At 29.6% G+C, this 18725-nt stretch overlaps 1 protein-coding gene and 1 long non-coding RNA gene across 2 annotated transcripts; one reads left to right on the top strand and one right to left on the bottom strand.

The window, feature by feature from the left end:
• Nucleotides 1–1127: 1127 nt before the first annotated feature.
• LOC132741181 (cell death abnormality protein 1-like) lies at nt 1128–7502 on the top strand. Its single transcript, XM_060729295.1, has 7 exons — nt 1128–1264; nt 3471–3540; nt 3747–3878; nt 5536–5658; nt 5995–6141; nt 6583–6663; nt 6821–7502. The coding sequence occupies exons 1-6, from the start codon at nt 1262–1264 to the stop codon at nt 6645–6647; spliced, it is 540 nt and encodes a 179-aa protein (XP_060585278.1). The 5' UTR covers nt 1128–1261; the 3' UTR covers nt 6648–6663; nt 6821–7502.
• A 1984-nt stretch (nt 7503–9486) lies between these two features.
• LOC132741183 (uncharacterized) lies at nt 9487–13208 on the bottom strand. The gene is made up of 3 exons (XR_009627253.1): nt 13140–13208; nt 10483–10588; nt 9487–9604 (listed from the first exon to the last, which is right to left on the bottom strand). It is a non-coding gene; the product is annotated as an uncharacterized LOC132741183 (long non-coding RNA).
• Between the last annotated feature and the right edge of the window lie 5517 nt (nt 13209–18725).

The raw sequence follows: 18725 nt of genomic DNA, 5'->3' as shown, positions 1-18725 counted from the left end.
TATAGGTTAAAGAATTTAATCTTATTCTAATTTTTCACATGTCACTGATATGGCACGCATTTCAGGTGGTAAGAAGCGTTAAAAAGTTGAGCATATCACGTGTAATTAAACAGATAATAAATGCAACTACGACAGAGGTTATCATCGAAAGGTGCCAAAAATATGTTTGCAAAGAAAAACCACTACATGGAAAACCAGTAAATTTCTAACGTAACGTTTATATTTAAATAAGGTATACGTCTCTGCTTCGTTGTTCAGAAATTCATTTTATCAAACCCATCTTTTTCTTCACAATTAAAACAGAAATAGTAAATTTAGAATGCAGTAGTGTTATGTTTTAATTTTTGTGCTTAATATATATTTTGCATAATTTTACTCATAAAAAATAAAATTCTGTGTGCTATTTGTTGTTTTTTGAATTTTTAAATATTGTTTTAGGTAATGGTAAGAGTTTATAAATTTCCACTTGTAGTGGCTTACCAGGTGACTTATTTTGGTTATTCAGAAATAAACCTGAATTTGTAATTAGTTTGTTTAAGCTAAATCGGTGCAAGAATGAAGCTTCGCCTGTACAAAATCATAATTATTGTACAGTAAAATAATTTGAATAAATAAAGGTTTTGGTTTTCTGTGCTTAAATATATTTAGGTCATTTCTGGAGTTGATTACAATTTGTGCATTTATGATTTTTGCATCATATTCTATATAACTTAAAACAACTCCACTGTAGTCTAAAAGCCTCAAAACATGAAAATTGAATTTCTTATAAAGACTTACTGGGGCACTTAAAACAAAAAAAATGACTAAGCGAAAGATAAATAAGAAATAATCTTAGAAATAAATCGCATAAATAGATCTGGGTTGCAACGCTTTTCAATTTTGGCTCAATTTTCACAACAAGAATAATAAGTCTTTTAAAACGAAATGGGCGAATGACCTGATATTTTGCGCAGATATAATAAGTTTTGATCTATTTCAAATGAAATATTAATCTCGAAAAATAATTGCCAATTGCGACATGTAAAAACAAAACCCCTGATTTGAATCCCTTTAACATAGAAAGAAAATAATAAACTTTTCGGAAATTTAGCAACATGTAAGCAAACGTATTTAATGAACTTATCATGCCTCTTTGCAGAAGTCATGTGACAGTGCACGTATCATGTGAATATGTTTTTCTTCACGTAGTAAAATACATAAACAGGGGTTGCTATCTTTGTTATCTAATATAAAATTTAGATTTAGGTTTAGACAATCAAACATGGTAAGATTTTTTATTTTATATATTTATTTATTTTAATTTTTATTCTCTCGTTTTAATTTTAGTTACAAGTACAATCTTTACTTTGCAATTGTAGATAATTAGGCATTTTGAAAAATAACAGTAAGAAACACTATTTACCAAAAATCTTTTTCTATTTCTAAAATCTTTTAATATATGTTCGTCTGACTTTAAAATAGAAAGTTGTCTAAAGTTGACCTTAAGAATTAAATTGTAGTACATATTTCGAGAGTTAAATTAATCAAATAAATTGTAATACCTCTGTTGAAAGTTTACTTTATGAAATAAATTGGAATACATATTTTGAAAGTTAAATTTATGAAATAAATTGTGGTTCAAATTTTGAAAATTAAATTTATGAAATAAGTTTTCTTTCATCTGTTGAAAGTTTCCTGAATAAGATAAAGTATAACTCTTCTGTTGCATCATATTATATAAACTAAGTATCTCAACTTTAAAACGTTAATTGTCATTCAGTTTTGATGACATGTTACGGCACACATTTTATTTGTCTTTTCAGAGAAAATCTAATGCATTTTTTAATTGAAATTTTGATGTAATTATATGATTAAACCTATTGGTTATATTAAATGTTACACCATGATGAAAAGACAATAAATTGAGCAATTCTTTAATTGTTTCTTCATATCGTCACTTTGAAAAATATTTAAAACGTCATGATATGTATATAATAAATTATAATAATATTATTATAATATAATATTGAAATTCCGATGTAATTATAATTAAACCTATTGGTTATATTAAATGTTACACCATGATGAATAGACAATAAATTGAGCAATTCTTTAATTGTTTCTTCATATCGTCACTTAAATATAAAATAAAATATTTAAAACGTCGTGATATGTATGTAATAAATTATTATAATATTTGTATCAATTTATAAACAATTATTACAATTCTTTATCCTATGTATTTTTTATTTTAATATGCCTATCCTTCAATCTGTGCTTTTGTTCTACTACTTTAAAACCACATTCAAATAGAACTATGCTCAGTTGATTCGGCCTGCTTAATTTCATTATTACTATTCCAAGATTATAATAGTCTTTTAATGATGTATATTATCTAGGATAACAAACGAATTATTGTTAAAAGGTAAAATACAACGTAACTACATTTGCTTTAGCAAAAACATCACACTGTATGTGAATATTAAGACTGCATTTGAACTGGATTAGAATGAAAGTTTCATGTATGATATCTGTACAACAGTACAACGCCTTTGTGTTTCGTTTTGATTTTCGTCTGTAGATGTGTACAGATTTTTTTCGTTTTAACTTTCATACTGAGATATTTGAATAACATTTTTTTATGTCAACTTGGTTATAATGCTTGTTCATATTATTCAAGAAAATGGATATAAAGCTTGTTTATGTTAACTAACAAATAGTTATAATGTTAATATGGACTCAAAAAATAGAAATAATATATGTTTATATGTTGACTCGGAGATGGTTATAACGTTTTTTTTTATGCCCCTTGCTAATTGCTTTTTTCCCTTTTTTTTCAAAAATTAAAAAATAAAATTTAAAATGGTTAGTAATATTTGTATGAAAAATTTTAAAAGGGAAAATGTTCCAATGTAATTATGTAAGAAAAAGGAAAAATTTGTCTTTCAAAACTAGTTACTTTTTAACCCCCCAAAAGTTTTTTATCTTCTTTTTATGTTTACTCAAAAAAAAATTGGGGAAATTATGCTTTGTATGTGACCTCGAAAAAAGTCTTTAAAAATTTAATGGTTGAAATAAAATTAGAAGAGTTTTTAAAGTTTATTTTTTTTAGATAAACTCAAAAGATTTTTAAAACTGCTTGTTTTTTATAACTTTTTTTTTTTTTGTTTGTTTTTATTGAATGTATGTGAAAAAAAACCCGAAAAGAAATGCAAAATTTTTAAATTATTTAACATTTTAAGGTTTTATTTCCTGTTTAAAAAGGGCTGTTTAAAATTTATTTTTTAAGCAAAATATCTTTGCATGCGGGTTAAAATAGAAAAACATCTTAGTATTTTTAAAGTGATTATCCCGGAATATCAATAATGCAATTCAGGTTAGAAAATGTTGTTTTTTTTATGTTTTTATGTAAAATAATGTTGGATTAAATAAGAATATGTTAAAACTTAACTATTTATTTTGATTATTTGCATTTAATTTCCAATTTTCAGTCGCTAGTACCTGCATTGATGATCAGTTTTCTCCTACTGGGTATTTTCATTATCTATGGCGAAACAACAGGTAGTATAAATAAAGTGAAAATACAAATAAAAAGACTATTGTTGCGAAATCAAATATTTAAAACCCCTCTGTAAATTTATGCAAGAAAGTGTATAATCTTATGGTAATATTTATTAGTCTTATTCATTTCATTTATCAATTTCATTTAATCTTGGTATCAAACTTACGGTGCATATACCTAATAAAAATTCAGACCAATACTTTAGACTTGGGCGCAAGTTGTACACCTCCAGCTGCCCAAGCGGCAGATGAATGTACGGTAGACAATTCAGAGTGTAAAACTGACACGTGTGTTTGCAAAACCGGATTCATTAAAGAAAATGGAGCATGCCAAAAAGGTAAATCATCTCTCACTACATGTTGAATATAACGAATCTAGTACATTCGATTACAGTCATTTGTTAGAACGCATCCTGTATGCACTTAATTGTATGTTGTGTCTCTTAATGTCCTTAATTATACACGAGGTTCGTAGACGTTATTGTCTCTTTTAATATGAATTTTGTATTGCTCGATTGCTTTAAAAATTACTGAATTTCTGTATTAAAATGTCAATTAAAAAGTTTATTATCAAAACTAATTTATACATATTCTTTATTTCTGTGAAGATTTGGTCGTTTTTACAAGAAAATACGTTTACGTGCATTAGGAAGTATTATTCTTTGATAATTTGATAATAAGAAACATTTTAAATAAATCCCGCTTGAAAGTTTTTGCCGACATGTAGTGTACATATTAGGTTTATAATTAAATGACCCGATCTATGTTGATAAACGCTATGTTGATAAAAGTATGAATAGTCAACAAATTGTTACATTTAAATAACACTTAAAATAAGAGTTAATTTCAAGTATTTGTTACATTTGATGATATCCTTGTAAGTATCCTTAATTTCTTAAATTCAGAACATTAATAATAATAATCTTCACTCATATTCGCGCGCGCCCACACACGCGCGCTCATTTGAGAAAATTGTCAAAATGTGGCTTACATTATTGATTTATAATATTTTTTATATTGGTTTGTAATATTGTGTATAACCCAAAGGTTAAAATTCCCATGCAATCATTACCTTGATCAGGAAATCAGGAAATGGTTGGCGTAGGGTGTTAAATACCAAGTATGTTATTCATGAGCCTTAATTAAGACCTGGCATCGCCGTCGCATGCTGCTGGTGAGCGTAATGGACTTTATGTTAAGAAATGGCTTTCTGCAGCATATCCCAAGCATACTCAATTGGATTTATATCCGGGAACCTTGCTGGCCAATCCATGCGGACTATAGCTGTCTCCTTAAGATATCGCTTTGTGATGTGGGCTCTGTGTTCACGGGCGTTGTCATCCATAAGAATGAAATCAGGGCCGACTGCGCCAGCGTACGTGCGTACATGGACGTCTAAGATTTAATTGATGTGTCTTACTGCCGTCAGTGTACCGTTTTAAATGATGTGTAGGAATTCTCCAAACCCTAGTCCGTCTGTCTGTGAAGTCCACCCAAAACCTTTAGTGAAGAGGACCGGGGCCCAATCATTAACTCTCCATGTGATATGAGTATGCACCCATTGCAAACGCTCTTGAATACTAGTTGTGTCAAAAGGAATGCAAATTGCTGGCCTCCGTGACCTCAACCCAGCATCATGCAACCTGTTTCTAACAATTTGTTTACACGCACACCAGTTGCATTCTGGACGTCGTTACGTAAGGTCGTAGCGTTCGAGAAGCGTTGGCGCCTGGCCTGAAGGACAATAAATCGGTCCATGGCTTGAGTCGTTGAAAACGTTAGAAGTCTTGCTGCTTGTACGCGTTTTAAAAAAAGCATATGGCCATAAAACACCGAATTTCCATGGGTATGCTTTTCCACTTGCTTATTTGTGCAAGGAAATATGATTTTAAGATGACTGAATAGGACTGAAACATGCAATGTCAAAAAGGTGATCCTTAGCAAATTTTGAGTTATTGTACTACCAGTTGTAACATAAATAGTCATGGCTTTCAGTTCTCAGACGCGATTGCAAAGCAGTCGATAAAGCTTGTCCTGGTGATGTAAATGCAGAATGCAAAGGTGATAAGTGTGTTTGCAAAGCAGGCTATGCTGCAAAGAATGACGTTTGTACACAAAGTAAATATGATAAAAATATATAACATAGGCAATATGTTTTTTCCGTATTATGTTCTTAACCCGTCAAAGTGTGTATATGTCGATTAACAAAAGCATATAACTGCAAAAACGTCACATTCTGATGAAAAATATGTTTTTCTTTAAGTTATTACAAGGGTTATTATTGGGAAAAAGAGTTTCATTTGTCTCATTTTTTTCTTGTTTAGTTCTTATATAAATAAACCTAAATGTATAACAGATAATCACCCTCATTTTTAGAGATTATGCTGCCTTCTTGGTACTTTTTACGTAAGCACAGCGTTACATATACACTGTAAATAAATCAATAATTTTCAGACGTCAATGGAATCGATTGCTCATCAGTTTCAACAGCATGTGACACTATTCAAAATGCAACGTGTGACGCCACGTCTAAGAAATGTAAATGTAACACAGGTTTCATCATGAATTTTAACAAATGTGACCCGGAAAAAAATAATTCTGGTAAGTGTGTACTCTACATGTTCTTGTTAATCACAATTGGTTATCAGTTAGATTAATGATAAAAAATATGATTAATAAATAAAGATTACTTTTAATTCTTAAAACAGAGTTTCATAAGATCTGTGTTGATTATAATACAAACTTACATATTGTTCTAATGAGTAAAACTGTTGTTAAGTAAACATCTTAACGCGATTTAACCGAGCGTAAGTACTCACTATCTACAGACATTTCCAATAACTAGTCATAGTCATATGAAACGGTATATTATTCAGGTTTGCAAGATAGTAGTTTTGAATTCTATTACAGTATTTGGTTGTTATGATTTCAGAAGTTTCACTTTGATATTGAATATAAATACATTTTGTTACATTTAAAACGACGCTATTTCCATAAGTATTTTACATCATTTATCATCGTTTTATCTCATTTCGATTATAGCGGCCTTGATGAATTTCGGTGTTGTTTCGATGGTACTGTCTCTTCTGGCAGCTTTAATTTTTTAGAGACAATGGCAATATAGTAAGTACATCAGTGTATCATGTGAAGAGTATTTTATAGCATGACAGTAAGGATTAGCTGATTTATGTAATATTTATTAACGTAATGCATATTTCATGAACATGTCAAAAGAATTAAACAAGAATGTTTAATAACAATCATATCTTTCTTTTTCCAGGTTGTTTTAACAGAATACCTAAGATGGCTTTCTTCTTTTGTCTTTGTTTTTGTTGTAGTGGTGTTTTATTGTGTGCAAGAGTAAAAAGAACTGAAAACTTGATTTAAACATACAAATACATAACAATTTCTCTGTTTTGCGTATTTAGTATTTCCATTGCTTCCTGAAATAAAACATTATGCTGTTATATTAAAACCTATCGTAAATAAGAAGATCTTTAATATCAGTAGATTTTTAGAGATACTCAACTGTCCGTAATTACTAAAAAACAGATTGTGAAAAAGGTAAATGTCGAAGGTTATATATAAAGAATTGTATTAAACAAAACATGTTCAAAGGAAATATGTACATATATCATATGTATATTTATAACTTCTTTTTATAGCCTTATATCAAACAACATTCGACAATATACATGTTGGTACAATTCTCTTTATTTTCGGAAATAAGATTGATACCGAAATCAAAATCGTAAATAACAATTACAGTTCATAATCAAAATCGGGAAATTTCGGCAATTGGGTTGATATCCCATCTAATTTGTTGTCGGCTGTCTAGTGGAAACAGTAATAAATATGATACCACGTTTAGATTGTTAAGAGGCCAACGACAAAGATACTCCAATAATAATCAAACGACATTTCAAAATGTGTTTTTATTCAAATAAATTTGTAGTACAGATTGGTTGTGTTGTCTTTATAAAAAACTGTAACATACGCCTTTAAAAGAAAAGTAAATGATCCTAGTCTAAGACATTATATGCGTATGCATTATTGCCCAATTAATATCACTATGACGTGGACCTGGAAATGTGTAAACGAATTATGTTGTTTTCTTAATGAGCAATTCTGAACGTTTCTTTTAATCTAAAGTAAGGTTGTTTACTTCAAACAACCCGAAGAAGGTGTTTATTAATCGAACGACTTCGATTAATTTATGGTAAAATGTTCTCGAACTATTCTGCATGGACCACGTCAAAACTTTGGCACATCACAAATAAAACAACAAAAACTCGCTACATAAAGTTAGACTCATTGATAGGTTCGTTAAGAATAGGTCGGAAACAAACGAGACTTTCTCGAACACGAAGAAACATAAGACAAGCTGAATACAGAAGCCTTTAGTCGAAGACTACGACATTCGTTTGAAAATTGCCACTGACATTTATCAACTTTTATAAATCATTAAATATATGATAATTGTGTTCCCGTTCTTAAATTGTATTGATATCTATAAAGTCGTTTAATCTAACATGTTATTTAATAAAAAAATCATAACATTTGCAGCATAGAGTTTTCAAAACAAAAAATAATGTGTTTATTAATGCAAAATGAACGAAAACTCTCTCGTGAAAAAGAAACTATTATATAAAAATATATAAAATAGTAGTTCAGTTATAAAACGTTATTTGTTTGATTGTGTATCTGTTTTTCCGTCAACTAACATATTTTTGCATATCTTGTTCATTGGTCCACTTAACTGAATTTTCTTGATAACTTCCTAGTAATTACAAATTTCTCAGCAATCGACCGATTAATTTATCTAGCATGATTTCTGACTGATGAGAGACAAAAGGCCATCAGATTGAATGTCAGAGATCATTTCTCGCTTCGCCCGAATATAGTTCTTGCAACCCTCATATTACAAATCCGATGCTCTCTTTATTGAACTAATACAGCGAACAAAATATTTAAAGTGTGAATACAATATATCTATGACTCTTCCTTAAATGACGTTAACAACAAGAATAGTATATCACTGATTTTGAGACGGTATGTTTCACTCTGGATGTGTCATTCATTTATGCTTTGGTTTAACAATGATATATTACAGTATATGAGAGATATATAAAAGTGTACGTATTGTGGTAGATTACAAAGAGGGAATTTGGTAAGAGCAAAAAAGTGATTGGGACAAGCATGCAGCACAAAACACAATTCCAAACAAAGAAATGAAACAAGTTTTAACACATTTGAAGAGATACAATCTGAGTTTTTCATGAGTCAAGGGTGTCTGCATATCATTCTTCATAGTCAATATATTTGGTACATGTACAGATTAATCTAACATTTATCTGCTTTAGTATGAGTTGTTTTCCAGTAAAAAACAATTGAAAAAACAACAACAAAAACAAAACAAAACCAATGAACATGTTCAAAAAATGTAAACAAAGTATGAGATACAATGAAGTTAATTTCAATTAAAATGTTCTTAATAAAGATTCAGTTGAATCTGGAAGCGCCGAACAAAAATGGAAAAAAGTCTGGAAATTGAGTCCCTCAGAAGCAAGTTAGATTTGACCATTCAATCAAATAACAAAATATAATTTATGCACTTTTCAATTGTATTTCTGTCTGATATATATACATATAATTAACAAAAACTCTTTTCAAATCTGATCATATCTCCTTATTTTCATAAATAATTTAGATTGAAGTTCTATTCAACATAGGAAATCCTAGATTTGAACAAGAAGATGTATTGGCGAATTCGTTAATTAATTTTACAAATATTTCTGTTATATTTGATAATCAAATATATGTAAAAGAACTTCAATTTAAATAAACTGTCAAGAATTTATTGATGCCATATAAAATTACAATATATTATAAATTACATTAAAATTAAAACGCAGGTCTATTCTAAACTACACATAGAATTTCTGAAACAGAAAAAATCACACAGCTGAGAATAAATTAAAATCAACACATTCGATCCTTGAAAATTTGATTCGAAGTGTAACATCAGTAACAATGTTCAAAATCTTTATATATCTTTACATTTCTGAAATGGAAAAAAAAACTTTTTTAACATCAATGACTCAAAAGAACCACGAGTCTCCGGTTTTCCGGTTCAGTGTACTAACAACTGCACCACAGCAAACAGTATGTTTGTTAAATGGAGGGCAAATAATTTTGTCATAAATTGACGTAGATGACTTTTTTGTTTTATCTAACGTCGCAAAAAGAATATACTGAGCCGTGTTAGATCAATAAAAATGAATTAACTATAAAAATTATCCAAAATAAAAAAGAAAGAATAAACAGAAGGTACATGAGGTATGACCTGTCATTTTATCTTCAATGACGACTGAAAAGTATTAATGAGTCGAATCAATTCGACTTTGTGCAATATATTTGTCAACTACAGAAACTATTTTCTCATTATCTGAGTCTATAAGTAACGTGCTACCGAAAAATAGATTATTTGATACAAAATAAAAGTATATGCGTAAACAGTATATGCATTGTGTGTAATTTTCTGATTAATAGGACAATCGGGGAAAAAGTGACGATCAGTTGTAAGAATAAAGGTCTTCGGCCAATAAGCTGCAGTTGAGCCATAGACGTGTGTACAAAATCTGAGTGCCGTATAGTAGAAATATTTCAGTACCTTTTGAATGTAAGGGGAGATAGTTTGTTTAAATGTCGATAGTGTTTGAGAGTTAGAGTGTCTTTTATAATTATGATTGCTTAAGTCGTGGGATGTGGACGGCAAAAGGATTAACGGTATAATATAGCGTAGTAAGAGCTCTGGCGTTGTAAATTATACGAGTGTTTATTGGATGGAATTTGAAACATTTCAGCATTTCAGAAAGATAAACAGTGAAAAGATGTCGGGTTATTTTACAGATTCTTTGTATAAAAATAACACATTCGTACATGTAAACAAATGTTTATGAACTCTACATAAACAATCCAAATGCCTCTCTCATCGCCAGCACTAAAGGAATTGCCAGTATTGCAAATGTCAGGGTTTTCGTGGCACCTATAGAAGAAAAACATATTAAAATAACGGTAAATCACGTACTTAACCCTTTCGCTGCCAGAGGGTTATTGTTTTACTGATTACCTATTTGCCAGAGGGTTTTCTAAGAAATTACTATATTACTAATTAATATAATTATTATTATTTGTTATTAGTATTATAATAATTATATATGTTTCCAAATCTGTGAGTATAATAGTAATTATTGTCGATGGTATAATTTTCTTTATATTTATTATTATTTTTATTATTATTATAATTGATTTATTATTATTACTACTATTATTATAGAAACGGCTAAAGCCGTCCATATGGCAAATACGCCGAAAATAACAAGGACGGCTTAAGCCGTCCCTATGGCAGTGAAAGGGTTAATTAGTGCACACTATTTTTGTAGAATATTAATAATGTTATGCCTACATTTATACGCATAAATATCAATTATATACGCCAGATGACATAGTGTCTGCATATACATATACATAAAAATCAAATGTGAACATTAGATGACATAGTGTTTGTTTTATAAAAATCTAACGATTTTAAGCAAGTAATGTAAAGCTTTTTGCAACGCAGAACACAATTTTATCTAAAACTTATCGAACATAAAATAATAAGGACACCAATATAGATTTCCATCGTATTAAATGTGTAATTCAAATATTAAATAATGCATTTAATTTTGTCGAATTATGTTTCATTATAATTAATATGTGATTTGATAAAACATGATGTAATGTCAAGATTCGCAGTGATATAATAACTAATACCGAATGCCTAAGTGATCATAAGAAACATTAGTACATACCTTGCTATATTATACAATATGTAGCTGAACATCAAGAAACATTTTCAATGTAACACGTTAAAGTGGTCAAAGGGAACAAAGCGTTAAAATGTTAAAGACACGAAAAGGAAAGAAACAGTGTTGGACGGTACAAATGATAATCTGACCCCAAAAAACAAAATCACACTAGAAATGTGTCCATATGGCAAAGGTGTATCCCACACTCCATTGTCTACTAATATACAGCAGGACAATATGACAGAGGGACAAACAAAGGGAAATTCTACATGACTCCCCCTAGCCCTAGGTGGTTCGGGCATAAAACATCCAATTTTCCTAATGTACACATACTATTTTTTTGCACAACAGTCCAACAGTCCTGTAAACTTCCATGACTTAAGGCCAAATAATCTTTGAGTTACACATCACACATGGAACATTGCAAATTTATACTAAGTCAAGGGCAATAACTCTTACAAAACAGTAATTCCACATGTACAACCTAGGGTGCACAGCTTCACATGCTGATCAACATTCCTGTTTAAATTATTGATTTTAGCACAACCACTTTTAGAGGTACATGTACACATGACACAACATTTTAAAACTTTTTGTCAAGGGCACTTACTCTACAAATTCCGAATAAATATACAAGAAACCCCCAGGTGCACAACTTCAAATGCTGACCAACATTTCTGTACAGTTTCCTGACTCTAAGTCAAACATTTTTGGGAACATGCGACAGAAGTTGAAAATTGCAAATGTTTACTAAGTCAAGGTCAATGACAAAACTGCTTTAGTCCATATGCAAAACCCAAGTGCAGGACCAATATTCCTATGTGCGACACGTGCTGAAATTGCAAAGGTTTACTAGGTCAAAAGCAGTATATACTCAAGTATATAATATATCAACACGCAAACTCCAAGATCCACAACTCCACATGCTGTCCAACATTCATCTAAGTCAAATACGTTTGAGCTATGCACAACACAAATTGAAAATTTCCAATTCTTTACTAGGTAAAGGACAATAATTCGAATAACGAAACTAAATCAATCTACACGCAAAACCAAGGTGCACAACTTCACATGCTGATCACCATTCCTGTAAATTTTATTGACCTTATTCAAGTACTCAAGCACATTTTGAGCTATACGCGACACAACATAAGAACGCACGAACGGACGGTCAAGGGCAGATCTCAATGCCACAAAAATAAATATAAATAAAAGACAAGACAAAAGAACAAAAACAAAATCGATTTATTACAAACTTTAGCCTAGTTGTTGTGTTATGTACCGAATATTTTCCCTTTTAACATTGCGATAAAATAGTTATTATGATATAACACTCGTTATTTACGAGAGTATAGCACAGGTTGGGACAACATCTTGAGATGTTTCTGAAAAAAGGAAAAATCGTCTCGGCCTTACGGCATCGACATTTATGTTTAGAGCAGCTGTATCCCTCCATGTCGCCAAGCCTTTATTATACTCTCGTAACTAACTCGTTTCATATACTCTAACTATTACTTATTCCTTAATTTAGAAAAACACGACTTAATTGAGTCTTCTTTTTTGTTCTAAAATAAACGTTTAAAAGGTTTTCATTCAGTGATTATATATCAATACTCATATTTTGTAAATTAAAGTAAATATAAACGTTGTTTAAAATATGTAAAAGAAAAAATTATTTAATTAAAGCACACTAGTGGTATTAGATATATGTGTAGAAAACTCAAGAAAAGTGGCATTTTAAAATACCTCCATTATCTGCAACACATGTGTCAAAGTTCCTCTTGAATCCTGCACTACATCGACACTTTGATTGAATACATTCAGCATAATCACCACACTATTTGGGTGATGTGCATGGCTTGTTATGTAACGCTTAAATGTATATAAAAAACGTCGATAATATAACTCCCCCTTTTGATGGCACACTGATAATTTATCAACTGTTTAGAAACTTAATAAAGCGTTTTAAAACTAATATCACTCTAGAAATATGTATGGTCATACCGCTTCGTTAAAAAAGTACTAATAGAAAAAAAAACTTGAATATCCTCTATTGACAATCCAAATAAAATATATATATATCTATATTAATATATGGTATCAGCCGATTGTGAAAATATAGAAAAAGGTATTCTTTGCCATATAATGAGCACAGAGGAATATGCGCTGACGAAGCAAAGAAATTTGAAATTTTCAAGAAGCATACTTTTATATCATATGTACAATGACTTATAAAAGAACTTTTATAAAAATGGTTTTGTTCATTAAATACATTCAATGAATTATGGTTTCCTTGCCATAGTTATTGTAATAACTCCAAATGCAAACAATATACTCTTCTTCTATTTCACTGAACTTGTCAAATACATGTAATAGGTAATTCATACTTGTATTATCGTGTAAAGACGTATACATTTAGTTTCTTCATTTTTAAAGCGGGCAAGAATGAAAAATCAAACTAGCGGCGATGATTTCGGAAACTTTTCATAGGTAAAGAAAATTGTTTTTAAACAAATTAATGAAAAATTATAGTTTTTGGTAATCATCCCCATCGTTTTAATTATCTGTCCCTAGAGGTTAGTTTTAAGCTCTCAAAAGCAGCTCAGGAGTTTAATGGAATATTCTTTGTTTAAAAATATCTCTTGTAATTTTATATTTTATTCTTCAGTCATTATGCACATTTTAAAAAATGTTGTCCAACATGCACCGAACATGCATTTTAACTTTGCTTCAGTAAGTTAACCTTTAGCAATATTCATCAAAAAAGGGCATATTAAACAAAATAAAATTGAAGCTATTCCCATTATTATCCATAACATGCAGTTTATTTCACAACATATATATTTGAACCCTTACAAGAATTTTAGTAATAATAACAAATTTGAAATCAAATAAGGTGTTTATAGCTAAAGTTCTGAGTTGTCTATTGATGAAAACGACATAAACCAAGCGAAAACACAATTTGTAGTCGAGATTTCTGAAAAGTGGAATAATTACTTATTTTTTATAAATTTAAATTTGTTTAATAATTATGCTTCACTTCAACTTCAGATACTCTTTCTTAATAAAGATAATGACGATCTCCTTAAACTTGACATCGAAATTAGGGAACACATTCAACAAAAAATATAATAATCCTATTTTAAATATAGTACGTCATCCGGTCATTTTTTTTTATAATCTCCATTTCAGATTGTCATTTTTTTAAATCTTGAACATTGCAGGCAAATAAAAACTTTTTAGATTGCAGTTTCTGATCAAAGAACAAAGAGGGAGCGAATGATATAAATAAATTCATTAATATTGCAAACTCGGTCTATTTATTAAACATGATAAAACGTGTAACATCATTCACCATACCTCCCAAAGCAACGGATTGAAACGGTTATAAAATACCAAAAGTAAAAGTATTGGAACCTGTAGGACTAATAATAAAACAGATTGCGATGTACCTGCCATGCCGTTCACTTATTTTGAACATGTCAAAAAAGTTGTAACGGCAAGGATTTTATGATCTATACAAAATAGACGGTAGTGTTGCAAATTGAGTACCACTCAAGCCAGTTCTATTGGAATGAGGGATCATGTTGCACTGCTCATTATCGCTCATGTACAGGCTCAATTGAACCGAGTCTGAAATGTTCATATAATTTTGTTGTGATAAATGCTTCCGATCACTCTTTCTCCAGTTGTTGTCATATAACTTAAATAAGCTGTATAAAAATCGTTTTATCGCTGTCTATATTCATAGTTTATTGACAAAGACATTAGGCTTCATCATTTTCGTGTTTAAATGTTGATTTCTGTTTAAGCCGGTGCTAGGCTGCGTGGACGGTAACTTGCACTTTTCATAACCGTCCATAACAGGGTCAATCAAACCTAGCTTGCAACATTTTCAATTTTGTCGTTATGGGTGATCTTAAGGATTCCCTTTCCCCCTCTATTTTATTGCATAAGCCGATACGACTATGATTTAGTTATACATTGATTATTAGGAAGTAATGTAAATAATACACTTTTTACAAGAAAAATAAATCCTTACGAAATTCGGACATCGTTTAAAACACGATAAATACATGTTACACAAATCAATTATCAAACAAGAAAACAAACAAACAAACAAGAAAGAAGAAAAACAGTATTAATTAGAGATTCTAAGACGTAAACCATTGTAGTCATTACCTATTCAGGTAAATGACGTAGTCTGCATTTTGAAGAATGGAAACTACATTTTGCTACATTCTTTAGAACATTAGTACTGACGAGAGGTGAAAAGAATATGAAACAAGAAATGGGAAAATAAGTCACTCCGAATACATTTTCGCGTACTTTTAGAAAGAAAAAGTTACTAAGTGGTTCTAATATCTATAATTATCAAATCACATTATCTTTTTCAGAATGCTTTTTCAGCATTCGCATAAATATTGTGTAAAAGAGTTAATGAGACAAAGAAATGCGCAAAAAAGTATCAATAAGTATCTCTAAATTGCTTATTTACTTACTTGTGTGAGCTTGATTCCCTCTGGAAACGCATGAAGTTCTGTCGGGTGTATTTTCTACAAAACCATCACTACATTTACACTTGAATTTTCCTGTGTCACATTCTGAATTTAGGATGCATTCGCCTCCAGTGCTAGTACATGTCGTCTCTGATATCTTAGTTTTCATAAACAAACCATAAAGCATTATGATAACATCATGATTTTAACATACGATTTTTTACGGTTTTTTACCTACCTGCAGTACCAATTTGACCAATCAATCCAGCTAGTAATAGTAGAGTCATACGAGGACGGCTTATATTAATTGAGTCATATTTCCGTCTTAAACTAGTGAAAATGCTAATTTAAAACAAAATATATGAAAACGATTATAATACATAATGATGTTAGTACATCAAAATAAAATTGACAATTGTCAATTCTAATACTTTAGGATGAACTTTGTGAATGTTGTTTTTATTTACACAATGTATATTAAGAAAAAATGTGTGTTTACTTACTATATGAGTTGTAAAACGATTAATTTAATTCATTTTATGTTTTAGAAGGTTATACTCAAACATACGAGTATATTTTAAGTTCGCTCAACAATATGATGACATATGACAAAATTATAACTTCTTACATCAAAATAATAATAATAATAATAATAATTATAATGATAATAATATTAATAAAATATAAAAATAGAATAGATACTTAAAATGGGGTATATCAATACCCTTGAGGAAATCATCTTATATGATTTAATCAATCTTGTTTTGATCAAATTGAGTTATAAGTATTTCTGATAAATTTATCAAAATTTGAGGTATAATTATATCTAAAAATATGTAATTAAAGTATTCGTTTGCATCGGATTGAGAAGCTGTCTATACATTAATACCAAAATCTAATTTTAATATACTGGATCGAAAATCTCGAGAAAAGTAGTATTCTAACGACCTCGAAAATGCATGTTTAAAAAACTGCACACGTAAGTATATACTTACGGAGAAGAAAACACGCACGAACAGATAAAATCACATGAACAAGCGCCGTTGTTAAACTTTTCAAGGAGCATGAATCAGGGTGCAATTTAAAACTAGTTTAATCCATTGACGGCCCCGTTAGTTTCATTTTCAAAACATAGCTGTCAAATGATTTCGTACTTGTTGGTCTAAAGCATACGAACAAAACTGTTAACGAAACGTGAGGTTGCATTCACCTATTAATAAACATGTATTGAAATGAAATCAAAATGAGACAAAGAGTATGTTTCTTAACATAACAAAGACATAGATTAAACTTATTTAAATGCTTTCATAAAATGTTATCTTATGTAAACGTTTAAAACTATAGTTATCAGCTTCTTTTGAAGTAAATGAATAAAAACGACTAGAATAGCATATCTTGGTTTAAATGTTTTTTTATGAATTAACCTCTATAAAAGAAATAATAAATGGGTTTGTGGATGTAAGAAGCAGACTTAGTTACAGGGAAGTTTGTGAAACGAGAATAACAGCTTATCATTTTATTTGCAATCTTTTCCAGTTCTTACCTAAAGATTATCTAGCATTTGCAAATAAGCATGTCTTTTCGTTTAATGGCTAACAATAAACAAAATGAAGAATCCTATTACCTTTAATAGGATGATTTTAATTATTAAAGATATCATTTTTTTTCCAAAAATGCTTACTAGGCATGACCTCAATGATGTTTTTGTCAAATGCTTGATAATATTTTAATTTTGTTTGTTTTGTGTAATAACAATCAATATGAGTGAATTATCTCCTTTATACATTTTTCCCATCTCAAACAGAAACGATGCATTTTATATGGTATATGATTGTATGATTTAAATTTCATTGGTTACTAATTTTTGCAATTCTTATGTAATTTTGTTGTGATTAATGCTTCCGAGGGATCACTTTGATTCCAGATTTTTGTATTTCATTTTGATTTTAAACATAAAGAAAAAAAATCAATTAATATGTTTGCAATTTATCATGATCTAATATTTTATTTTAGGTGAAGATAAGAGTTTAAATGACAAAAAAAAATTAAAAATAAACAGGAAAAAACTTTAATTAGTAAATATTGCCAAAATGCGCTTATTCATTTTTAATACAACTTATACATCAAGTTCTCTGACAATTATAGTGACCAGTCATCAAGTATCAAACTTTTCAAAATAAAAAAAGTTTCGAAGCAATCAATTGCCATCGTGTGCACATATTTATGTATTTAAGCATATTTGATAATTTGATACCTTTTAAAGTTCAAAAATAAATTGGCATCTCATTTAATAAACATAAACATCGTCGAAACCAACTGATAACATATGAGACAATCATACTTAGAAATGTGTACTGGAACCGTATTGCAGATACACTTTAAATGTTTTAATTAATAGTGTTTTATTTCTTATTGCATTTGCAAATGTGTCTATGAATAATAGATTATTTGAACAAGTACATACTAGATTTGGAAGTAAACAAATGGCACTAAACATCTTAATCAGCAAGGTATTATTCCCACAATCCTTTTGGAAAACCAGTTAAAGTTATTGTCAAAAAGAGTAGAGTACCAACAATAATTTGTTGACGGATTAATTATTTGTTTACGTGACATGAAACAAATATTTGTTTTATATTATTTCAAAAGAAAATCTCCCGGAAGCATTCAACCTTCTGAAAGCTGTAGGTGTTATTTTCTACGAGCATACATACAGCGCCTTATATGATTTAAAATAAGAGATAAAAGTAAATACGTTCTTCAAAGAAACATAATAAAAGGACAATGTTTTATCAATATAGATTAAGACAATGAGTATCAAATATGATTATTG

Source organism: Ruditapes philippinarum, unplaced genomic scaffold (assembly GCF_026571515.1).
Source record: "Ruditapes philippinarum isolate M1 unplaced genomic scaffold, ASM2657151v2 ctg4167_1_1_1_1, whole genome shotgun sequence".
Classification (NCBI taxonomy): domain Eukaryota; kingdom Metazoa; phylum Mollusca; class Bivalvia; order Venerida; family Veneridae; genus Ruditapes; species Ruditapes philippinarum.
Note: the sequence above shows the minus strand (reverse complement) of the source record. Positions and strands in the feature narration are given on the sequence as shown.

Bases quoted from the DNA above. Each gene is read 5' to 3' on its own strand.
- LOC132741181 (XM_060729295.1), top strand. The intron at 3,541-3,746 runs GTAGTATAAATA...CCAATACTTTAG, and splicing joins TATCTATGGCGAAACAACAG to ACTTGGGCGCAAGTTGTACA. The intron at 3,879-5,535 runs GTAAATCATCTC...CATGGCTTTCAG, and splicing joins AAATGGAGCATGCCAAAAAG to TTCTCAGACGCGATTGCAAA.